Raw genomic sequence first — 19,982 nt, 5'->3', positions numbered from 1 at the left:
TTGGGTGGTTTGGGCAAATAAGGAAAGTGGCTATTGTGGCTGTTCGTGCCCGGTTCGCCTACCTACCTACCATTTATGCATATGCAAGGGCGTGATGATTTGGACAGTCCGATTTGAGCGGATGAGGTTGGTGGTTTGGTGTGGAGGAGAAGGGAGCTGCTTGATTAGGGATGGTGGGATGCGGCGTGAGAAGGGGAAAAAGGGGCGGGACCAGGGAGTTGCTTCGTGGAATTGGGGGGCTATTGAATGTAATGCAGATTCGTGATTCGAACACGCGATTTCTCAGAATGCAAACGTCTTGATATTCAATTGTCATTCACATTTCTAACATTTTGCACGTAAGGACATAATTCATCAGGCACCATGTTATTCCATCACGTCAATTTGGGGCACAATCCACCATGCATGATGGCTCTTCTCAGCCGTAGGTATCGTCACCATTACTTGGTCCTTGACGGGTCCAAGCTCTGTCTCTCTTTTGACTGCCTTCTGTAAAGTGTCGATGGCCAGGCTCGTAGCAATAGCCGCTTTGTACGCGTTCTTCACGTCGCCTTGCCAGGCAAGTTCGCAGTCGCGACTTCGGGCCTTGTCAGCATTCCACCGAGTCATATCTGCCCATTTCGCTTTGGCTTTTTGCGCAGATGTAGCTGATAAATCCAAAATACCCACCGCTTGCTGCCACGGACTCGCACGGAACAGTTCCTCCTCTGCCGCGGTATCTGTCCCCTCTGGCTTCAAGGATGTCGCACACAAATTCCGGGTAAGAGAAGGCAATTCTGGATCGTGTATGCTAGCGAATGGCCTCATCCGTAATTCATAGCGTAATTCTGGTGAGCTGTATGGGTATTCACAATCCGATGAGTTCATCAATCCGGCATGAGCAAGGAATGAGTAGAGCTATTTGTGACCATTAGCCAAGAAGTGTTGGGTCGGAGTGTTAGAAGGTGCTCACGTTTGAGAGGGCGTCTGCAAGTTCAAGCACGGCTGATACTTCCCAGATGCTGGTTTCGATAGTCTGGACGTTATTGAGAAGGGTCGTTTTCTTTTCATGAGCATGACCTGGCGCTGCGTTGAGTCTCTTCAAAGTATGATGTTGTATGTGCGCAAGAGTCAAAATTCTTTGTCGTGCAAGGTATTGTAGATACCTGCATATCATTCAGCACCGTATTGCAAGCAAATTATCAAAAGTTGCTCACCAGTACATCCCGGTCATTTCTTCTGGTCGATAGATCTCAAGTTCGAAACCCAGCTGAACGATCCACATCATTATGCGTATTTTATGCGCCCTGGCCCACGAAGAGAGAGGGTTTGAATGACGAGGCTCTCCATTTGTGTGCTTTTCGTCAACCTCGTCATCAATATAAGTCCACAGATCAATATCAATCTCTCTTGCCTACGACAGATTAGTCTATTGATCAGTCTTCATCCTGAATTTACGGACATATGCTTCAATACGATCCCACTCATGAACCAAATGGCAAAATGAACGTCGAATGCGCGGTCGATTCATACAAAAAGTCAGATATATCTCTAGAAAAGCCTATGCTGATTAGCTAAGCTCCCACCGACCGGGTGAAGCTGATTCACCTCTGCACTGCGCCTTATGAAGTCGTCTATGATTTCATTGATCTTGAATCTTGGGTCTTGCGGCACCTCTACATCTTCATTCTTTGGGTCTATAAGATTGCTGGCGGGAAGCACCGTTTCAGCAAGGTCATTGAGAATGAGTGCCTTGAACGTCCGGTCGTCCAAACAGACATCATCATGCCACAGCAGAGACTGTAAGACACATCGCGCATAGACGGGAGGCCGGGGTTCTTGAGCTCCAAACAATCGTACTGAATTCTTAGATCGTGTCAGCAAATGTAGTGAGGATAGGGAGGAAGAACGAACCAGCAGGTTGGAGCATCCATGAAATTGTAGCACGTAGCATGCAACGACGCTCCAGTGACAGAGGGCGCCAAAAAAAATTCTTGCGTCGTTGTAGGGTATCTGAATGAGAGATCGCGGCGGAGTTGTTGTCGCAAGTCTCCTCTGTAGTCTGATGCTGTAGGAGCCTGGGACATCCTCGCCGCAGTCAAGGGTTTTGTTCAAGCAAGCTGCAAGCATGTCGCAATGTTTCCAATGACGCACATTATCTGTAACAGCTCCACCAGTTACGACAGCTCCTAAGAGGCTGGACCGGAGATAAAGTCGGTCTACAATTGCTTCTCTGAGGGTATCTGGAAGGTCCGTTTGCTGTTTAACGTATGCTCGAGCATCTCCCAGCAGAAGTTCAACATCTCCCACCCTGGATTCGGAGAGGAGACTACGAGAGTAAAGTTGAGAGACAAAATCCTCTTCCTAGTTCTGGTTTAGTATGGGGGAGGAGGGGGTGCAGAACATTTGTCAAGGTGCTTAGGAGCTCGAACGCACCTCCCATACTTTCTCGGTAGATATTCGCTCATGGACGAAGTCACATGCTTTAATCAAACCCACGCAATAGGCTCTCAGTACAATGTGTAACAGACCAAGTCCGCTTTTGTGGAGGCGTTTGCGAGATTTCGTAGAGCCCTTACGATCGAACGTAGCTTCTTCGAGACAACTTGGCTTAGGCCATAGTAATCGGTCGATATAGTACGACATGAACAAGGTCTGGTAAAGAGCAAAGCCCTGATGCCATGCCATCTGTTGTTGTGAAATCAGTATGAGAGTATAGTGCATTGCAGCACTTGTATGGGAAAGAAGCATGCTGACCTCAAAGCAAAACAGCTGATCCATGATGCCAATGACCTGCTGTGGAGTCAAAGGTCTTAACACATCGTATTCATGTTCCTGAATCGTGCCGTTGGCTTCGTATCCACTGTCCATCTTGGGATCCATGATCTTCACTGCCCAAGTCAGCCGTCGGAACACCACCTTGTAGCTCGTTTGATGCTGACCTCCAGAGCACTGACAGCCTCAAATGTGCTAAAGGATGCATCTTGGACGAGACGACCGACATGTAGGGCTACCATCGTGTCAGGAATGCTCCATGCGTCACATTTTGTGGAAAGCTCACCTCTTGTAGCTTTAAGGAACCCATTTGTAATCTCGCGGGCAGGTGGGACCTTGCCAGAAGGCGCTTTTCTTTGTGGTGGGCTTGATGCTACTGTGTTTGGCCCTGGAATCTCGGCGTCACCGGCGGAGAGTTGCGACATCTATGCATCTTAGCGTCTCTTCAATCTTTGGAGATAGCATCGCCTACCTTCTGAGCTAGCATCGTCACTGTCGTCAGTCATGGCGAGAGTCGCAATATCAAAGGGTAAGACAAGGTTTCCAAGAAGTGTTGTGCAAGTGCTCAAGGTGCAGTGTTGCCAAAAGAGGAAAACGATTGGATGAAATACTACAACACAATAGTATTACACAGGTATCTCGGGTCATTGAATGATGATTCGGATCTTGTACGTCGAGTCACTTGTGGAGGTCAACGATCAAATAATTCAATACTACCACTTCCTCAATTGTTGCAGGCAAGAAGTCAAAGTATCTACATTATTGATTTTACGTGAAAGACTGATGCCGAATTCTCGCCCAACGCATAACATGTGGACCCCGGCTTCCAAGGTCTAGCCATCTCGTTTCTACCTCTAGCGACGAATTTCGCATTCCTTGACTTCGTCTCGCCTCTTCCTATGTGGATTTCTCCGCTCCTTCTGCCATTGCCTGAGCATTCGCTGCGCCTAAGTTTTTATTTTCCCCCTGCTTGCCATTCTGCAGAAATCGTGTCAGCACCGTCTTGGAAGGTCTTCTCTTTCTTGCCGGCTCCGTTATCTCACCTGCCACTTTGCAAACCTCAGGTCTGATTCTCCTCTTCTCTCCGCTTGAACTCTTGGTCCTTCCTTGAGTGATCGCCGGACCGTGCGGGCTGCCACCGCTAGGTACCGATTGTATCTGGCCGAATCTCAGTAGTTGCAGCCCAATTGACCATTGAATACAAACGTGAGACCTGCTGCTTTCCAAGCGAATGCCATTGTGGGTGTAATCGGGAATGTTGAAGGTGTATCTGAAAGCAAAGAGTACAGCCAGTAAGCGCCAGGCCATGGAGTCTCGGCAATAGCTCGGGAATAGACATATGGAATCCCGATTAGATAAGACGGCGACATATTCGTCCAGAGCTCACCAACGTTCCGCCTTCTGGAAGACATAGGGTTGGCCTGGATGCGGGCCATGAGGAAACGAACACATGAGGAGAACGAAGATGATGTATTGACTGAACGTGAGGCAAAGCGCCTACGAGCAAGTAAACCGGACCGACTCTCAAGCTTGAGCGACGAGCTTCTGCTCCGTACACTCTCGTACCTATCAAGGTCAGACATCGTAGTATGCGAAAGGCTGTCGCGACGCCTCAAACGACTTGCAGCTGATGGTCAGGTTTGGCGAACACTCTATTATGATCGATTCGTGCGGCTTGCTACAAACTCAGTCGCCACACCAAAGCGACGACTGGAAAATGATGTCGCCCGCTTCCGAAAGCTCTACCAAAATTGGGGTCATAGAGAAACGATACGGTGGTTTGAAGAAGTGAAAAATATCATCTCGAGTGGGAAAAGCACTTGGAAAAAGCAGTATAGGATACGGCATAATTGGTCAAGAGGGCAAGCCCGTGTCAAAGAGACGGAGGTTGCGGAGCAATCATCTACACCTCCCTTACTCGTACGCCTGTACGGTGATCTTGTCTTCATTGCAGATGAAAAGCTCAGGCTTCGAGTCTGGTCACTCAGGGACCAGGAAGGATTGGTTGCCGCCCAAGACTTGCGAGAATATGCTTCTGGAGAGCTAGCAGCTCCGACCTCTTTGGCGGTGGATGTCAACGCTGCAAGGCAGGAAGATCTTTTGATCATCATTGGCTACGCTGATGGAAAGTTCTCATGTTACAAGATGAATAAGGAGACGCGAGCATTGCTTCATTGGTACACCTACACACCTGAGTCTGCCCACGGAAAAAGCGCAATTTCAGCTCTCGCCTACTCCTCACCCTACCTCCTGATGACGGCTTCTGACTCCAGAATGATGTTGTTCGCTCTCCCACAGACCTTGAACGATCAAGACTCTCCTACATTGCTCTCATCTCTGAGATCGTATACTGCGTATCCACCCTCTTCCCTTGCTTTGAAGACAACAGGTTCGTGTGTCACTGCTTCAATAGCTTTCGCATTACCTGGATACCTGAATGGCTGGACTATGGCAATTCAGGAGGTACGACTGAGCTCAAGTGGCAGCATTTTAGATTCACGCATTGCGTCGGGACCCAGATCACGAAGTGACGGTACCACCTCGCAGGGTTTGACGAGCCTTTCTGGCGATCAGGTCCACGTCCACCCTCTGAGTAGCCAACCATCATCGATATCGTACAACCATCCATACCTATTGACCGCAAACCTGGACAACACAATGACGCTATACCTTGTATCATCCACGGCCACCAAATTATCAATCAGCTCAGGTATGACCTTGTGGGGGCACACATCGTCCATCTCAAGCGCCCACGTGGGCGCTCGGGGCAAAGCTGTTTCGGTCAGCACGAGAGGCAACGACCTCAGAGTATGGGAGCTTGAAGGCCGAGGTAGTTGCAACATGAGGACAAGATTGCCTGATACGAAAGGTGGAATACGGGTCCAGTCTGAAGTGAATGATTCACTTCAACCGGAGCCAGCAGACTCGAGATATGAAACATCCAAGGGTTGGATTGCCTTCGACGACGAAAAGGTTGTCCTCTTACGAGAGAAATCCCATGGAGCACAAGCTGTGGTCACGTACGATTTCAGATAGACGACCTTGGATTTGACGACGAGATGTCCTGTAAATAGCAAGTGACATATTGGGGAACCGACCACATTGGCGGTAGCGACCTTGTTTGGCTGTTTTGGCTGTTTGGGCTTCCATGCAGGAGGTTAGTACCTTTCTCCGCAAGCCAAATGTGCCACGATTCACTCTTGTGCAGCACTTGTGCAGAGTGACGCAACCGCCTTGCTTACCGAGCCATTCAAGCGAGCCGAGGCCAGACCCCTTTGGGCTTAGCCCGTCGTTTTGAGCCAAACCCCACGGACCAAATTTCAACGGCCTCCTTCACTCAAACACCACATGAAGTTCTTCGCTCCTACATACTTGTTGTGCTACTCTTGATAGAGCTCTACTTGCTTTAGCACGTTACAGCGCTCAGTACACACTTGTGCTTCATTTTGGAGGCTTGTTGCTTCTTGAGTCCCTTGGATCTACCTTTGCTTTGAACGAAGCTTCTTCAAATCATCAACTCACTTTACATTCAAAATCACGAGACCTTTTCAGTAGCGATGGATTACGGACAACCTGGAGGTCGTGGCTGCTACAACTGTAAGTCTTTATCTCAAGTACCGCGTCCTCAAACCTCTTGCGCAGATCAGATGGAAGGTGTGGTCAACACTTTCGTCTTCGTCTACGGTACTCAAATGCCGTTCGACCGAAGATTGCAATCAATCAAACCTCTCTCTCACCCTACCTTCATCACAATTGATCGTTGCTTCTTATTACTCGCGCAAGTGCAAGCACATTCTCTGTTCATTGCTTGTTTCATCTCCTGTTGAACACTTCACTTACACATTTCGTCTAGGCGGCGACGCATCCCATCAAGCTCGAGATTGTCCGAAGCGCGGGACTCCAACATGCTACAACTGTGGGGAAGAGGGTCACGTGTCCCGTGAGTGCAATGCGCCTCAGAAAGAAAAATCTTGCTATCGCTGCGGCGAGACTGGTCATATCTCGCGTGAGTGTCCACAGAGTGGTGGAATGGGCGGCGGGGGTATGAGCGGAGGCTACGGTGGCGGCGGAGGAGGAGGAGCAGCAGGCGGCGGCGGCGGCCAGGAATGCTACAAATGCGGTAAAATCGGGCACATTGCCCGCAACTGCGACCAGGGTGGATATGGAGGTGGTGGTGGTGGCTATGGCGGAGGGGTGTGGAGGGGGGTATGGTGGTGGTGGTGGTGGCTGGGGCTCTGGCGGCGGTGGCCAACGTGGCGGAGGAGGTAGCGGTGGACAGACCTGCTACACTTGCGGTGGTTTCGGACATATGTCTCGAGACTGCAACCAGGGGCAAAAGTGCTATAATTGTGAGTTTTGAGTCTTATGTGTATGTATCCAACTGACCTCGATATAGGCGGAGAAGTCGGACATCTTTCTCGTGAATGCCCCTCAGAAATCTCTTCAGAACGCACTTGCTACAAGTGCAAGCAGCCTGGCCATGTCCAGGCATCATGCCCTAACTAATAGTCTCACCACTCCTCTTGGGCATATACACTTCTTCATGAAATTGGCGGATCTTTCTGGGAGTAACGCAACCGTCCTTGATCATTAGCAGCAGGACAAAAGCTAACGCGTCGGGTGCGTCGGTTCGGCATTATCTAAGTTTACATCGGCCTCTTGGACTACAATGATACCCCGGGAAACGAGGAACTCACGGATTTGGCAGATGAAATGTGGGAGGGAGTGTGGCACGAGTGGAGGGAGGCGATTCGATGGTGCTCTTAATGGCAAGTTTCAACGGTCAGAATTTTCACAACCAATATGCATAGCGACAGCAGAATAAAGATAAAAGGGTCATTTGGTACTTGATGCGATCTTCGGTAAGATTGGAACGGTCTCATTAGTGATGGACTGCAACGAAGGCTCGGGAACTGTGCATAGATGGGTCTCTTGGTATAGCGGCATGAATAACATGCTAATAGAGATAAACATCTTTATCCATTGTCACATCATACAATGCATACGCATTAAAACGAATATCTCAAATATTTAGAGGAATTTCTAGCATTCACTATCAATTTACAGGGGGATTCCAATATCGTACTGAGTAGTGGTGATCTCGACCCACGATTGGTTTGCCGGGCCTTCGCTCCTCGGCTTCGCCTTGAGTAAGCTCAACATAGAAAATCAATTGAAATGACAAGCAGTTCTCCGTTCATCACACTAAGAGAAGTAAATTGTCAGGCGTTGACCCTGCAGACGAATGCGTTTGGAGCGCCAAAACGTCTCAGCACCCACACCAAAAGAGACCCGATGATGCGATCATCTGAGAAAGTCACTATGACCATGCCCATGACCCTCCAGCAGACCGGTCAATACGTGCGCAAAGGTGACAAACCCACATCCTCCAACAAGAGACCCTTTCCAGGAAATGCGACCTGCCGTTTCATACATCAAAACAACCTCGAGCCGGAGTTTGGCAGATGCATCAGTCGGTGGCAGGCCGATTGAGTTACGGGCGAGACTCGGAGCGGCATGGGAGGGGATCAACTACGGGTTCATGTCGAGGCCGGGGACCTTGCAGAAGCGAACGGGGGTCCTTTTCACACCCGTCGATGATTATGCACGAGCGAAAGGAACAACCTGCAGCAGTGTGCAGTGTTGCAGTACCGGAGTGCGTCAGTTGCCCGAATTGTGGCTGTGGTCCGAAAGAACGCGGAAGTCAATTGGTAGAAAGGGTCAGGTGGACGAATCACACGACTACACGAAAGGGTACGAGGGTGGTACGGTGATGGCTGATCTGTCGCCTTTTCTCCCCCAATTGATCGTGACCACGCCTCGTGAGCATTGCTACCTGACTGGAAAGTCAATAGTCGATAGGTGCAAGACCAGGTGAGAGTAGTAGTGCGACTGTTTGAGTGCTGGTGACGCGCTGATGGTTGTTGGTGGTGATGGAGGGAGAGATGGATGACGAGGTATAACAGAATACTTGATGCCTGGTTCGAAAATGCGAATGCGATAAACGATCGGGTGGCTCTGGGGGCTAACTGGGTGTGGCAAAGGGCGCATCTTGCATCCTTGGGATTCCCTGTTCTGGCGCAAGCGTACGCTCCTTAGGTTTGGAAGTGAATGCCTTAGATGCACTAGGAATAGTCTTGCGTAGTCTATTACTCATACGTCTCTTGCCTCACCCAATGTTCCATCTTCTTCTCTACACCAATTGATCCTCGGTGGAAGGTGGATGGCATTGGAACGCCGTTCCCACCCATTCTACCCTCGTCCGGATCCCTCAAATCAGGCGGCAAACTGGTGCTGATGCTCGACCTTTTTGAATTCGGTGGCCCCGCCTCGTGAGTCATTGGCAAATCATGTGTCGTTGATTGAAATGTCTGTCACCGGCCAGGCAGATGACCTTCTTCGACCTTATCCTGATGCAAGGCGCTTACAGCCTGGCATCGCCATTCCTTTGTTCTCACTTCTGACAGCCTGCGCCCCATTTCTCCCCCATGACCTTCCTCACGCATTGACCAGTCACTCTCGTCCTTCATCGCTGCCTAACTGCTGACTTGTCCCCACAAAACCCTGCTTCCTCCCACTCCCTCCCTCGACCGGATTTGCCCTCTGACTTGTACCACCCCGGCTTGCAAGACTCATCTACCAACCTGAACCACCTGGAAGGACAATTGATCACTGCTGGACAGTCGACTGGGGACTTGCTTTTATCTATCAGCCATTGCTTGCAGCCTAAAACCTTCATTCTGAGTCATTTATGACAATTCCGACTCATTCGCCACACCATCGGACACTGGACACGGAAGAACACTTAACACCGCGCCAGCCCTGACAAATACGACACACTTGATAGTGTGTCCTTCTTTTGACTTCTGTCACCCTTAAGGACTTATTGGCCATTGTTCTTCTTTCATCAATCCACATTCCTCCAACCTTACAACCATCATCAACATTCTCCATCCATCATGGAGCCATCACCCACAACCCGGTTACCATCAGTGTCGAGCCTACTCTCGCCCCCAATGTCAAAACCTCACGACACTTTCAATACGACGCCCTCCAAATCTCCTTCGACCTCCTACAAACGAGAGTTCACTCCGGACGACAAGCTCGCTCCTTTGCGCCACAGTTCAGGCGACAAAATGAAGACGTCTCCGGATATTAAAATGCATATGTTCCCATCTCCTCCTGTCTCGCCCTGGCAAGAAAGATTGCACAAACCAGAAAGAGCATCGCAAGGACATGTCAGAAAATCAAGTGACCTCAAGGATCCTCCTCTGTTCGCAGAGAGTGAGACAGGCAGCAACAATGAAGAGCCTTTGTTTCATCCAAGGCCTGTGGAACCGACCGACGAGTCGATAACTTTGCACATCAAGAATCATTTGAACCAGTTTCCCGACAAGTTCAACAAGCCAAGGGTGGAGGAGTACCAATTAGCAGTCGGTTTCTTTAGCAAAATTGGTATTGGTTCTCTGTACAACCGGGATCCTGCTGCCTACTTGAAACGACATCGGGAAGAGGAGGAAAGCACATACTATCAGACCAAGCGCATATGTGCTGGGCCAGGTGTGAAAGCTGGTCGGCCTGTCGCCATCGCACCGGCCCCAAAGCCTAACAAACGCGCAATCAAGCCAATTACACCAAAGTCTACAGCTCCTCGGGTCAAGCGAACACCTAAGAACTCACCACAATACAAGATGCTTGATTACGAGCCCAAAGGCCGGTCAACTACGCCACGTCAGACTGGCCAGAAGAAGGAGCCGGATATCAACTACAATGCGTTCAAAGATTACGCCCCTCCTCCTGACACCGTCGACATCGACCACCATTTCCCTGTCGATACCATCAAGCATCCCACTCCTCTCGATCTATCCAATGATCCTGACCGCCACCTTCTACGTGAGCCAGAGTTTCGACTTGCCTCGGCTATCCGGCTACCTGTTGCGCAATACCTCACACAGAAACGACGTATATTCCAAGGTCGGGTCGAAGCGCTTCAGCGGGGTCAGGAGGTCTTCAGGAAGACAAATGCGCAACAGGCTTGCAAAGTCGACGTGAACAAGGCGAGCACGATGTGGAGTGGATGGGAAGCGGTCGGTTGGTTTGATAAGCACTGGTTCGAGCAGTACAAGGACGACGTGATCGAATAGTTGGAAGTCGATCTCCTCACCATTACAGCATTTACGAAATTTCTCATCGAACATTCCATTGGAGCCCACAGATTGTGCGCTAACTGTCACATTGGCCGGCATCGTGCCGCCTTCAAATACTTCTTCTCTTTACGATTTTTTATGATTATGTACGGTGTCTCGGGTGGCTTGGATGCTACACAACAAGATACAGATTGTGTAATGTTATTTGGCTTTTTGTCTCTCAACTCAGATACCCCTTTAAGCAGATGAAATGGAATGGAAAGCGAATGGAGGACGGAATATGCATTGGGATAGCATACAAAGTCACTTTGCGAGAAGATTGAATCCCAATGTTTTGTGGTATATCAGATCTTGCTCTGGATGAATAATGTTGTGGTGATAGTATTGAAATAGAAACCATTCAATCGGACGCTCTTTAAACCCAATATTCATGTCCTTTGCTCGTGCTCGTGCTCGTGGTTGAAGTCGTCTGTGACTTTCAGATATCCCTGCTAGACTTGCGGGAGTGCGATCGTTCCTGCACGTCATGTCGTGGCGCTCGATCTGTGGCTTAAAGTATTGCGATCTCATCGTCGCCCTCTCTTTCCATACAGGCATGTGCCTGCTGTCTTTGGCACCCACTACTTATAATCACACCCTACAGCATCTCTTGACCATGGCACTACTGCACCTATCTGTTCACTATGCTACTCCCTAGCCTCTGCGAAGCGACGACATGGTTTGTCGCCGATGTTTACACCTTTTGCCTTGATATAAGCAGCGGGGGGCTCAATAGTAGTCCGTCTATGCTCAGACGCAGCACAGCTTCCCTTATTTGCCACGTTTGTCCCAATATGCGAATCTTACGCATCACGATCACTTCACTGCAAATGGTTTAGCGTAAGGGCCGTATTCGGCTTCTCATTGCTCAGCCCTAGAAGGCGCGGATTACGGAGAAAAGCCGCATCTCAATCTCAGATTGTCAACTATTTCGCAAGCTACACGGGCTCTGCGGATACACCGGCGGACAGTTCGGAGGAATACAAGTCAAAGCTCGGATGCGTGGATTCCCCTCAGCATGTCAGAGACACACACCCATACCGACTCCTTGAACGGAGCCGACCATGACCCCGATCTTCAGAAGAAAGTGAAGAGTAGGAGACCGGCGAGTACGTACCGCACAAGCTCTCTGCAGAATCTGATTACATTGGCAAAGAGGATGCAGCTGGTGGATAGTAATGAAATGTGTTGACTGGGACGTCTCCGCAGATACCGCATTTCGACAGCAGCGATTGAAAGCATGGCAGTGAGTGCTGCTTCAGAATACGAGGAAGCCGGATGATACTAGGACTAATTATTCCCAGACCCATCCTTACCCCCAAGACCGTCCTTCCTCTCTTTTTCGCCATTGGCATCATATTTGCTCCTATCGGGGGTCTCCTACTCTATGCTAGCGCTCAAGTAAGTGCATTCTACGAACTGGTAGCTCGAAAAGTGCTTATGGCGTTGGTCAGGTCCAAGAGATAGTCCTAGACTACTCGGACTGCCATGATGTAGCACCGAATGGCACCGCGTATGTCGATATGCTGAAGAAGTCCTCCCACTCCTCCTTTAAGTACAACAGCCCGAGTCCCTGTACCAAGAATGCACCTGCACCGCAGTGGAAGCAAAGCACCATACAAAAACAATATGGCGTCGGTACACCGCCTGTGGACACTCAAGTCTGCTCGCTCCGATTCAACATTCCTGACAATCTCCAACCCCCCGTCCTCTTCTATTACCGTCTCACCAACTTCTATCAAAACCATCGGCGATACGTGAAGTCGCTAGATAGCGATCAGCTCAAAGGCAAGGCTATACCTGCCAGCACTATCAAAGGAGGTTCATGCGATCCGTTGAGACTGGATCCTGACGGCAAGCCTTACTACCCCTGTGGGCTTATCGCCAACTCGCTCTTCAATGATAGTTTCAGCAATCCCATTCAGCTGAACGTACACAATAGCCCCCTACCCAACGTCACATACAATATGACCAACAAAGGCATCGCTTGGAGTAGCGACTCTGCACTGTATGGCAAAACCAATTACAAGTTGGACCAGATTGCTGTTCCACCAAACTGGCACTTGAAGTGGCAGAACGGATATAGCGAGGAGAATCCTCCTTTGCCTATACATGATGATGAGAACTTTCACGTATGGATGAGGACTGCCGGGCTTCCAGCGTTCAGCAAGCTTGCAATGCGCAATGACAAAGAAGAAATGAAGTGTAGCACCTACCAGGTGGACATCGAGAACAGTACGTAAAGCCTGGGCCATGTGCTACTCTATCCATGGCCACGACTAATTCGTTGCTAATTCGTCGCTAATTCAACCCAGACTTCCCAGTCAACATCTACGGTGGCACTAAATCTATTGTCATATCCACACGAACGGTCATGGGAGGGAAGAACCCCTTCTTAGGTATTGCCTATGTCGCCGTCGGTGGCATCTGTATAGTCCTGGGCGCTATATTTACCGTAACACACATGATCAAGCCAAGGTGAGTCGGGTGCAAACAGCATGATGAGCCATTTCTTTGGCGTGACGACGCCACCTCCAGCATGCTGACATACCCTAGGAAACTCGGAGACCACACTTACTTGTCCTGGAACAATGACCAGCCCAGTACCGCAACTGCAACCGGCATACAACGACCTGGTCAAATTGAGGCTTAAAGTATGTCTTGTGAATGCATTCCATTCTGCTTGAGCGAGAATCTTCCGCATGGGCTATATAGGCGTTCTGGAGCAGGATTTTGCACTGGCCTGCGATGACCTAGACTTTGACATTTCATGATTTCTTTTCAGCCTCAAAAACGCCCCGAAGGGCACTCATGATCGAACCGCATGTTCCTTTTGATGTCGTGCCGATTGTGCCGTTCCTTTCTTTGACCACTTCCTCCACAAAATGCACCTTGCCTTGTAGTCCTGTCGCTAAAAGGGCCGTTCGCGGTATCTGGCAACGCTCTTCCCTTTCCTTTGAGGGCCCTCTTTCACCTGCCACCTGCACCGTTTGATGGACAGCGTCTGCGCTTTGTGAGGACCACGCCATATGAAACATGTCTCTCCTTTTACAAATTTTGGGTCTCGTCATTCCTCCCGTCCGTTCGTTCGTTCGATCGTCATCTCCGTGGATCGTCCGACGCGAGGAGTCGCATCATCCTGCCCTACTCTGCCCTGCGCTCACGATCTCCTGATCTATCGCCAAAGTCAAGATGAGATCGGCCAGCTCCTCCCCTTTTCCCTTCAGCATCATCATGACGTCCTACCTCTCCCTTCTCCTCTTCCTCCTCCCCCAGGTCTCAGCAGTAGCTGTCGCGGCTCCCTACCCCTACCCCAACCCCAATCCAAACCCATACCCCCATCCTCGACCCATACCGGAGGCGTTGGCGCAGAGCCTGCCTTATATCTCCCCCACGGACGATTCAAGCCGCATCATCCCCGCTACGGTCGAGAATCCTGATACGGGCGAGGCGCAGAATACCAGCGCGCAGCTTTGTGGTACTCCGCCGCCGCCGGGGGGTTTGAGGTGAGTCCTTTCTTGATGTTTATTGGGGGGTGGGGAGTCTTGTTCAGGGCTGTGAGAGGAGTATGGGGGAAGAGTATGAAGGGGTGTTGATGAGGGGGTGGGGGAAAGAGAGGGAAGAGGTGGAGGAGAGGGAAGGGGTGGAGGACAGAAGAGGTGGTGAACGGTAGAGCTGACACTGGGATTTGACAGGGATAAATTGAATCAGTTGCAGAACGCACGGGCGCATGAGAAGAGGGGGTTGAGTCATGAGGAGAGTGGACTTAAGGGCATGGGATTGGAGAAGAGGGATGTTGCTGCTAGTGAGTGAGACTTTTCTTCTTGGGATGGGGTTGACGGTGGAGGAGGTGGAGAAGATGATGAGAATAATTGGGTGGAAAGGAAGATTGCTGATAAGGGTCGCAGGTCAAGCTATCCAGGTCGAAACATACTTCCATCTCGTCGTTACCAAGCAGATGAGTCGATTCTACACTGCGCCCGTAAGGAAGAGTATTCTTAATAACCAGGTAAGCCTTCCCGTCCCTTTTCCCCCCTCCCTGTTTCTCCTCCGCTTCCCCCACCCCTTTCCCAAATCAGATACTCTGCATCAACGCTAACCAAACCGGTGCGATTTATCAAGGTCGTCTCCTTGAACACCGCATACCGCCCCTCGGGCATCAGTTTCCACATTAACACGCCGACCTTCACCATCAAGGACGAGTGGGCGACTGACCTGCAGAGCACTAATATGAAGAAAGCCCTCCGCAAAGGCAGCTATTCGGCGCTGAATATTTACTTCCAGAGTAATCTGTCGAGTAATCCTGGGGGAGGGAGTGCGGCTGGTGCGGCGACGTTGTTGGGGTGAGTCTTTCTCGTTTCCCATTCTCTACCGCCGTCATGTTCGATTCTCTCCCTCCTAGAGAACGCGGCAAGGAAAGGCAGGGGCAGTGCTAATACTTATTCGTGGGGATGGATGACAGTTACTGCACCCTCCCCACCACCATCACCTACAGCTACGGCGGCCAAACCTACGAATACCCAAAAGCCGACTACGCCACCGACGGCTGCAACATCCTCGCCTCCTCCATGCCCGGCTCCCCCATGGCCGTGTATGGGTACGACCGCGGGAAAACGGCGGTGCATGAGGTCGGCCATTGGTTTGGCTTGCTGCATACGTTTCAGGATAATAGTTGTTTGGCCAGTAGTGAGGGGGATTATGTGGATGATACGCCGCAGGAGGGGACTAGTACCGTGGGCTGTCCAAGGGGCAAGGATAGTTGTCCGCTTGTTGAGGGATTGGATCCGATTACGAATTATATGGATTATTCGATTGATGAGTGGTGAGTTTGGTGACTCTTTCTTTTTCTTTGTTTGGATTGGGGGGGGTGGAGAGGGAGTATCCGGAGGGGGAGATGTGTAGGATGAGATGGCATAAGGAAGGGAAATTGGGAGGAGGCTTGTGAATGGATGAGGCTGACGCTTTTATGCAAACTAGTTACACGGAGTTCTCGCCAAATCAGCAATCGAGGATGAAGGATATGTGGACGTTGTACCGGAAAGGATACTGAAGGAGTCATGGGCGTTGCAAGGAACGGAAGGAGTGAGGTGCTGGTGGCAGGGAATTGATATTGCTAGCTTGGGTAATTTGACGGTCGATGTGATGATTAGGAAACAAAACATAGTGCTTTAGACGGTCACCCTACTTGAAACTATGAAAGGTTTGTTTCGAGGTGCTCTGCAAGTCATTCGATGTGCTCATTCGGAGGCTCACCCGAGCATTTTCCGTTTTCAGTTGTGATGTGGATGTGGATGGTGGCGCCACACATAGCGCTGATCTGAATGCTTAGAATGGTGAAAGAATCGTCGATAAAGGGAATTTGGAAGGATGTCACCGTTCACGTCCTCCACAGTCGGGTGTCTCTCAGGCTGACATAATCGCATCGCTGACATTCGACTCTGTCTGGATATGTCAGCAAGCATTCTCAAATATGATATAGTGCACAATAGACTCTTCACGATTGTTCACTTGGAAAGCACACCCTTAACTCTCTTCTCGACGAATTTCCAATCGCTTTGTTCATCAGCAATGACGTAAGCAGGCGCCAAGACGGATTGGTAATCCTCCGCGCACCGCGAGTGGTCCGCGCCCCGAGTCTCCTTTGGGATGGGGAAATTAAAGTCCGATAGGGCTGCAGCGAAGATCCGAAGAAGCTTCGGCCGACACCCTGAACTTCTTCGTCAATACTACATCCAGGCCAGCACCCACCATCATCATCATCTCTGGCATAATCAACATCTGAGCTGTGACGCATCATCATCATCATCATCATCATATGTCGGTCAGTGAAGACGTCCGAGAGCCATTTGAGCGTAGGTTCTGGCTTGGTCATGCAATAACGCCATAATCCCCGCGATAAGAAGTATTGATGCCTTGTTTTTATGCATCTGCTTCTTACTACTCCTTCTCAGGCCTATAAATGTTGCCTATTCCATGTTAGCTGGCCGTTCTCAGCCACGGTCTAGTATACACGTGGTCAAGTCAGCAAAGTTTGAGTCATGCCATCTTTTCATGCCTTCAAGTCTAGAACACTTCACTCGTCATTTGAACCCTTCTTCTGCACAGACACTGGACATTCGACCTCACAAGAGCCATATTACCCTCAGGACCATGGCCGCTCTATCATCTCCGACGGGCACAGCCTGGCCTATATTTACAGCATGACACATATCTCATAGCAACCTGCCAGTGACGAGTACGAAAAATGAATGCCTACAGCTCTGCCCCTGATGTGGCAAATCACGGCTCAACCAACCACGACCCGTTGTATACTGAGGCTTATTGCGGGTGGCTTCAGAGCCTGATGCACTATGGGAACTAGAGGGACTCAAACCAGGCCCAGGCACCACTAGTTTCGACAGCTCTGCCTTGTTTCCTGTGGTGTGAGCATGCCATCAACGCAATCTTTCTCAGCTCACCCTAGTCTGAGTATAGCATGCTTCCTTTATTATGTTTTATGCCTATGAGTGGCGACTGCCGAACCGGCTCGTTCACACTTGCCGAGTCTCGAAGCAGCCAGACCTTCAAAGAGGATTTTTAATCCTTCTATAAGAATGTCAGACGTCAACGTGACACCATCTTCGATTACTGTTGCAATATTACCCACAGCGGCTGTGGCTTGCATGTATGACAGAACGAGTGTAGCAGTTGCAGAGCGTTAAGCCAGAGTCATCATCCTGGCTCCTCCTAAAGGGATAGAGTGTGATTGTCTGGAGGGTCTACTACCTCAGCACATACGGGAAACCATCAGTAAGCTAGACCATCCATAGCTTCCGTCTCACTGTCCTCCGTGTCATTGCAAATGTTGTGTCACTCACGCGCGCAAGTCTCGGATACGACAGGCCTAGAAATGATCTATCATTGATCTATTTTGGACGTCTATGCTCACGTTCTCTAGTGTCATCTGATATTACTGCAATCAGGACACTCCTAGGAGTATACCACAACGCCTTCTCCACCCCAGACATCGACGACATCCTCGCGCTTCACAACGAAGAAGCAATCGTCATACTTCCAGTCCTCAGTAATCCAGCAGAGGGTGAAGATGCCGTTCGTGCAGCGTACACAGCTGCTCTTGGCACTACTCGATCTGCGACAACCCAACCGCGATTGCAAGCCCAAGCTCCGACTGAGCAACAATCTCAAACATCTGGGAAAGGCAAAGGAAAAGGCAAGGGTAAAGGCAAGCGCCCACGCGACTCGGATCCCGATCCTGTACTCGAAGAAGGTGGGCAATTTGAAGGTTTGATTGTCCAACGACAAGCAGTCGGGGAAATGGATGTTCTCGAAATCGTACCAACTGCACCAGACTGGGGTTTCGCGCGCACCGAGTTCAATGCACCTACGGCCACAGCGGTAGAGGCGGGACAAGTAGAGCCTCTAGTAGGACGCAAGTGGCATGGCATGTTCATTTTCCGAAAGACGGATCCAGAATTGCTCTACCAAGGATGGCGAATTGCTCGGTTGGTTTTCACTTCTCCTCTCTCTATTTCAAGAGTACCCGGGAGTGAAGGCTTGGGGCTGACTATGACGCCAGGGTCATTTTCACCCGCACATCGGGAGAAGGAGGAAGAAGGAGGAGGCAAGAGGAGGAAGGTGACGACTAGTGAGCGGAGGGAAGAGCTGGAGGAAGAGCCGGAGGAAGAGGGGGCTGGATGAGAAGGGCGAAGGCAACGAGGAGTAAGGGTGAGCTGCTGGGCAGCGTATCTCACAGTTTTGCTTCGTTATATTTTTGAACTTCTTTCTCATTTTGGGAGACGCGGGAAAAGGGTATATACCAGGGAGCACATTGCTTTTCACGCTTCGGAGACTTGGACGACACTCATTTAACTATATCTATGCGTTCTGCTTTTCACTTTACAGAAGAATGATTTCTTCGGAAGCAGGAAATTGCATAAATCCAATCGAGTCTTCCCTTCATCTGTTTCATTGTCTGAATCTCATGTACCGTTCGAATTGCGGGAACCTTCTAAAATGTCTACAAACTTTCGAAAACAAATCAATATTGCATAAAGTTCAGCATGGTTATCTTTTAACAGCATTGCTTGAAACTTTCAAGGCGAGGAGCTTATGATTTGAGTCAGGCTATTCATGCAACGTGAGAAGAAATTAAAGAGACTGTTACAACCCAGAAGACCGCACGGTATGTCCAACAGGTTAGCTTCATTCTGTCTGTCTTGAAGTCTTGTCTGTATCGCTCTATACTGTGTACTTATTTCTCTCTTTGCACATATCAGACCAAAACCTACAATTCACCCTACCCTCGCCATTCCCGCATTTCGTGTTGACAAATATACAGCTTGATCTACAAAACTTGCCTCGAGTAAATCGTACTTGATGTTTGATATTCATGACATTCCGGCTACGCACAATAATCTCAAAACGTTTATCTAGCCTGAGATGCGCGAGAAGTGAAATGACCACGATACATCCGGCGATATTCAGTGTTACACGCCGCCCCTCAACTTTGAGCAAGATCTCATGATCCTCTGAATACGAAGTCGCTCAGCAGCTTAGACACGAACGAGTGTAACTCATCACGGATTTATCTCCAAGCCACACCACGACCTGCTCCTTTACCGCTCCTTCGTTCCTCAGTGCTCACCACTCCCTTACTGGAACGTGCTCCATCATTCCATCCAACAAGATTATCGGCCCCAACTGCACCCTAACACTTCGAGCAAGTCGAGGAATACGTGTGCAAAGCTACGCACTCGAGCGCTTCCGAGCGAGGCAGTAAATGACTGGGCGATTTACGTTGGTTCGAGGCCATACCGGGACATGTTTGCAAAGCAGATGGGCGATGGTCGAGCGAAGGAGCTGCCCAGACTGCTTGATGGACGGTTCTAGCTATCCTGGGACATGCACTTGAGTTGATGGAAGTATGGGAGTGGAGGATGATATGATATTGAACCTGGGGAATTAGGGGGAAGGGGGGCGGACGGTAGATGAGGGGAGGGTCGGGGGCTGGGGATTGGTCAAATTTAATGGGTGGGGGCATTG

General features: G+C 50.0%; 7 protein-coding genes across 7 annotated transcripts; 6 read left to right on the top strand and 1 right to left on the bottom strand.

Annotated features, from left to right (window-relative positions):
- Nucleotides 1-366: 366 nt before the first annotated feature.
- KY384_000329 (uncharacterized protein) lies at nt 367-3,179 on the bottom strand (the record flags this gene model as incomplete). The annotated part of the gene is made up of 7 exons (XM_044808866.1): nt 367-897; nt 953-1,145; nt 1,197-1,393; nt 1,588-1,845; nt 1,894-2,343; nt 2,416-2,865; nt 2,922-3,179. The coding sequence occupies 7 exons, from the start codon at nt 3,177-3,179 to the stop codon at nt 367-369; spliced, it is 2,337 nt and encodes a 778-aa protein (XP_044665619.1).
- A 1,009-nt stretch (nt 3,180-4,188) lies between these two features.
- On the top strand, nt 4,189-5,790 carry KY384_000328 (uncharacterized protein; the record flags this gene model as incomplete). The annotated part of the gene is made up of 1 exon (XM_044808865.1): nt 4,189-5,790. One exon carries the CDS (start codon nt 4,189-4,191, stop codon nt 5,788-5,790), a length of 1,602 nt encoding a protein of 533 aa, XP_044665618.1.
- A 521-nt stretch (nt 5,791-6,311) lies between these two features.
- On the top strand, nt 6,312-7,023 carry KY384_000327 (uncharacterized protein; the record flags this gene model as incomplete). Its single annotated transcript, XM_044808864.1, has 2 exons — nt 6,312-6,351; nt 6,608-7,023. 2 exons carry the CDS (start codon nt 6,312-6,314, stop codon nt 7,021-7,023), a joined length of 456 nt encoding a protein of 151 aa, XP_044665617.1.
- A 2,690-nt stretch (nt 7,024-9,713) lies between these two features.
- KY384_000326 (uncharacterized protein) lies at nt 9,714-10,898 on the top strand (the record flags this gene model as incomplete). Its single annotated transcript, XM_044808863.1, has 1 exon — nt 9,714-10,898. The coding sequence occupies one exon, from the start codon at nt 9,714-9,716 to the stop codon at nt 10,896-10,898; it is 1,185 nt and encodes a 394-aa protein (XP_044665616.1).
- A 1,060-nt stretch (nt 10,899-11,958) lies between these two features.
- Nucleotides 11,959-13,593, top strand: KY384_000325 (uncharacterized protein; the record flags this gene model as incomplete). The annotated part of the gene is made up of 5 exons (XM_044808862.1): nt 11,959-12,125; nt 12,245-12,341; nt 12,395-13,175; nt 13,256-13,418; nt 13,497-13,593. The coding sequence occupies 5 exons, from the start codon at nt 11,959-11,961 to the stop codon at nt 13,591-13,593; spliced, it is 1,305 nt and encodes a 434-aa protein (XP_044665615.1).
- A 581-nt stretch (nt 13,594-14,174) lies between these two features.
- KY384_000324 (uncharacterized protein) lies at nt 14,175-14,753 on the top strand (the record flags this gene model as incomplete). The annotated part of the gene is made up of 2 exons (XM_044808861.1): nt 14,175-14,446; nt 14,636-14,753. 2 exons carry the CDS (start codon nt 14,175-14,177, stop codon nt 14,751-14,753), a joined length of 390 nt encoding a protein of 129 aa, XP_044665614.1.
- A 16-nt stretch (nt 14,754-14,769) lies between these two features.
- KY384_000323 (uncharacterized protein) lies at nt 14,770-18,638 on the top strand (the record flags this gene model as incomplete). The annotated part of the gene is made up of 4 exons (XM_044808860.1): nt 14,770-14,949; nt 15,063-15,283; nt 15,436-15,762; nt 17,750-18,638. 4 exons carry the CDS (start codon nt 14,770-14,772, stop codon nt 18,636-18,638), a joined length of 1,617 nt encoding a protein of 538 aa, XP_044665613.1.
- Between the last annotated feature and the right edge of the window lie 1,344 nt (nt 18,639-19,982).

Source organism: Bacidia gigantensis (genome assembly GCF_019456465.1).
Source record: "Bacidia gigantensis strain McMullin 20006 chromosome Unknown contig_49, whole genome shotgun sequence".
NCBI classification, from domain to species: domain Eukaryota; kingdom Fungi; phylum Ascomycota; class Lecanoromycetes; order Lecanorales; family Ramalinaceae; genus Bacidia; species Bacidia gigantensis.
This window is presented reverse-complemented; position numbering and strand designations above follow the sequence as displayed.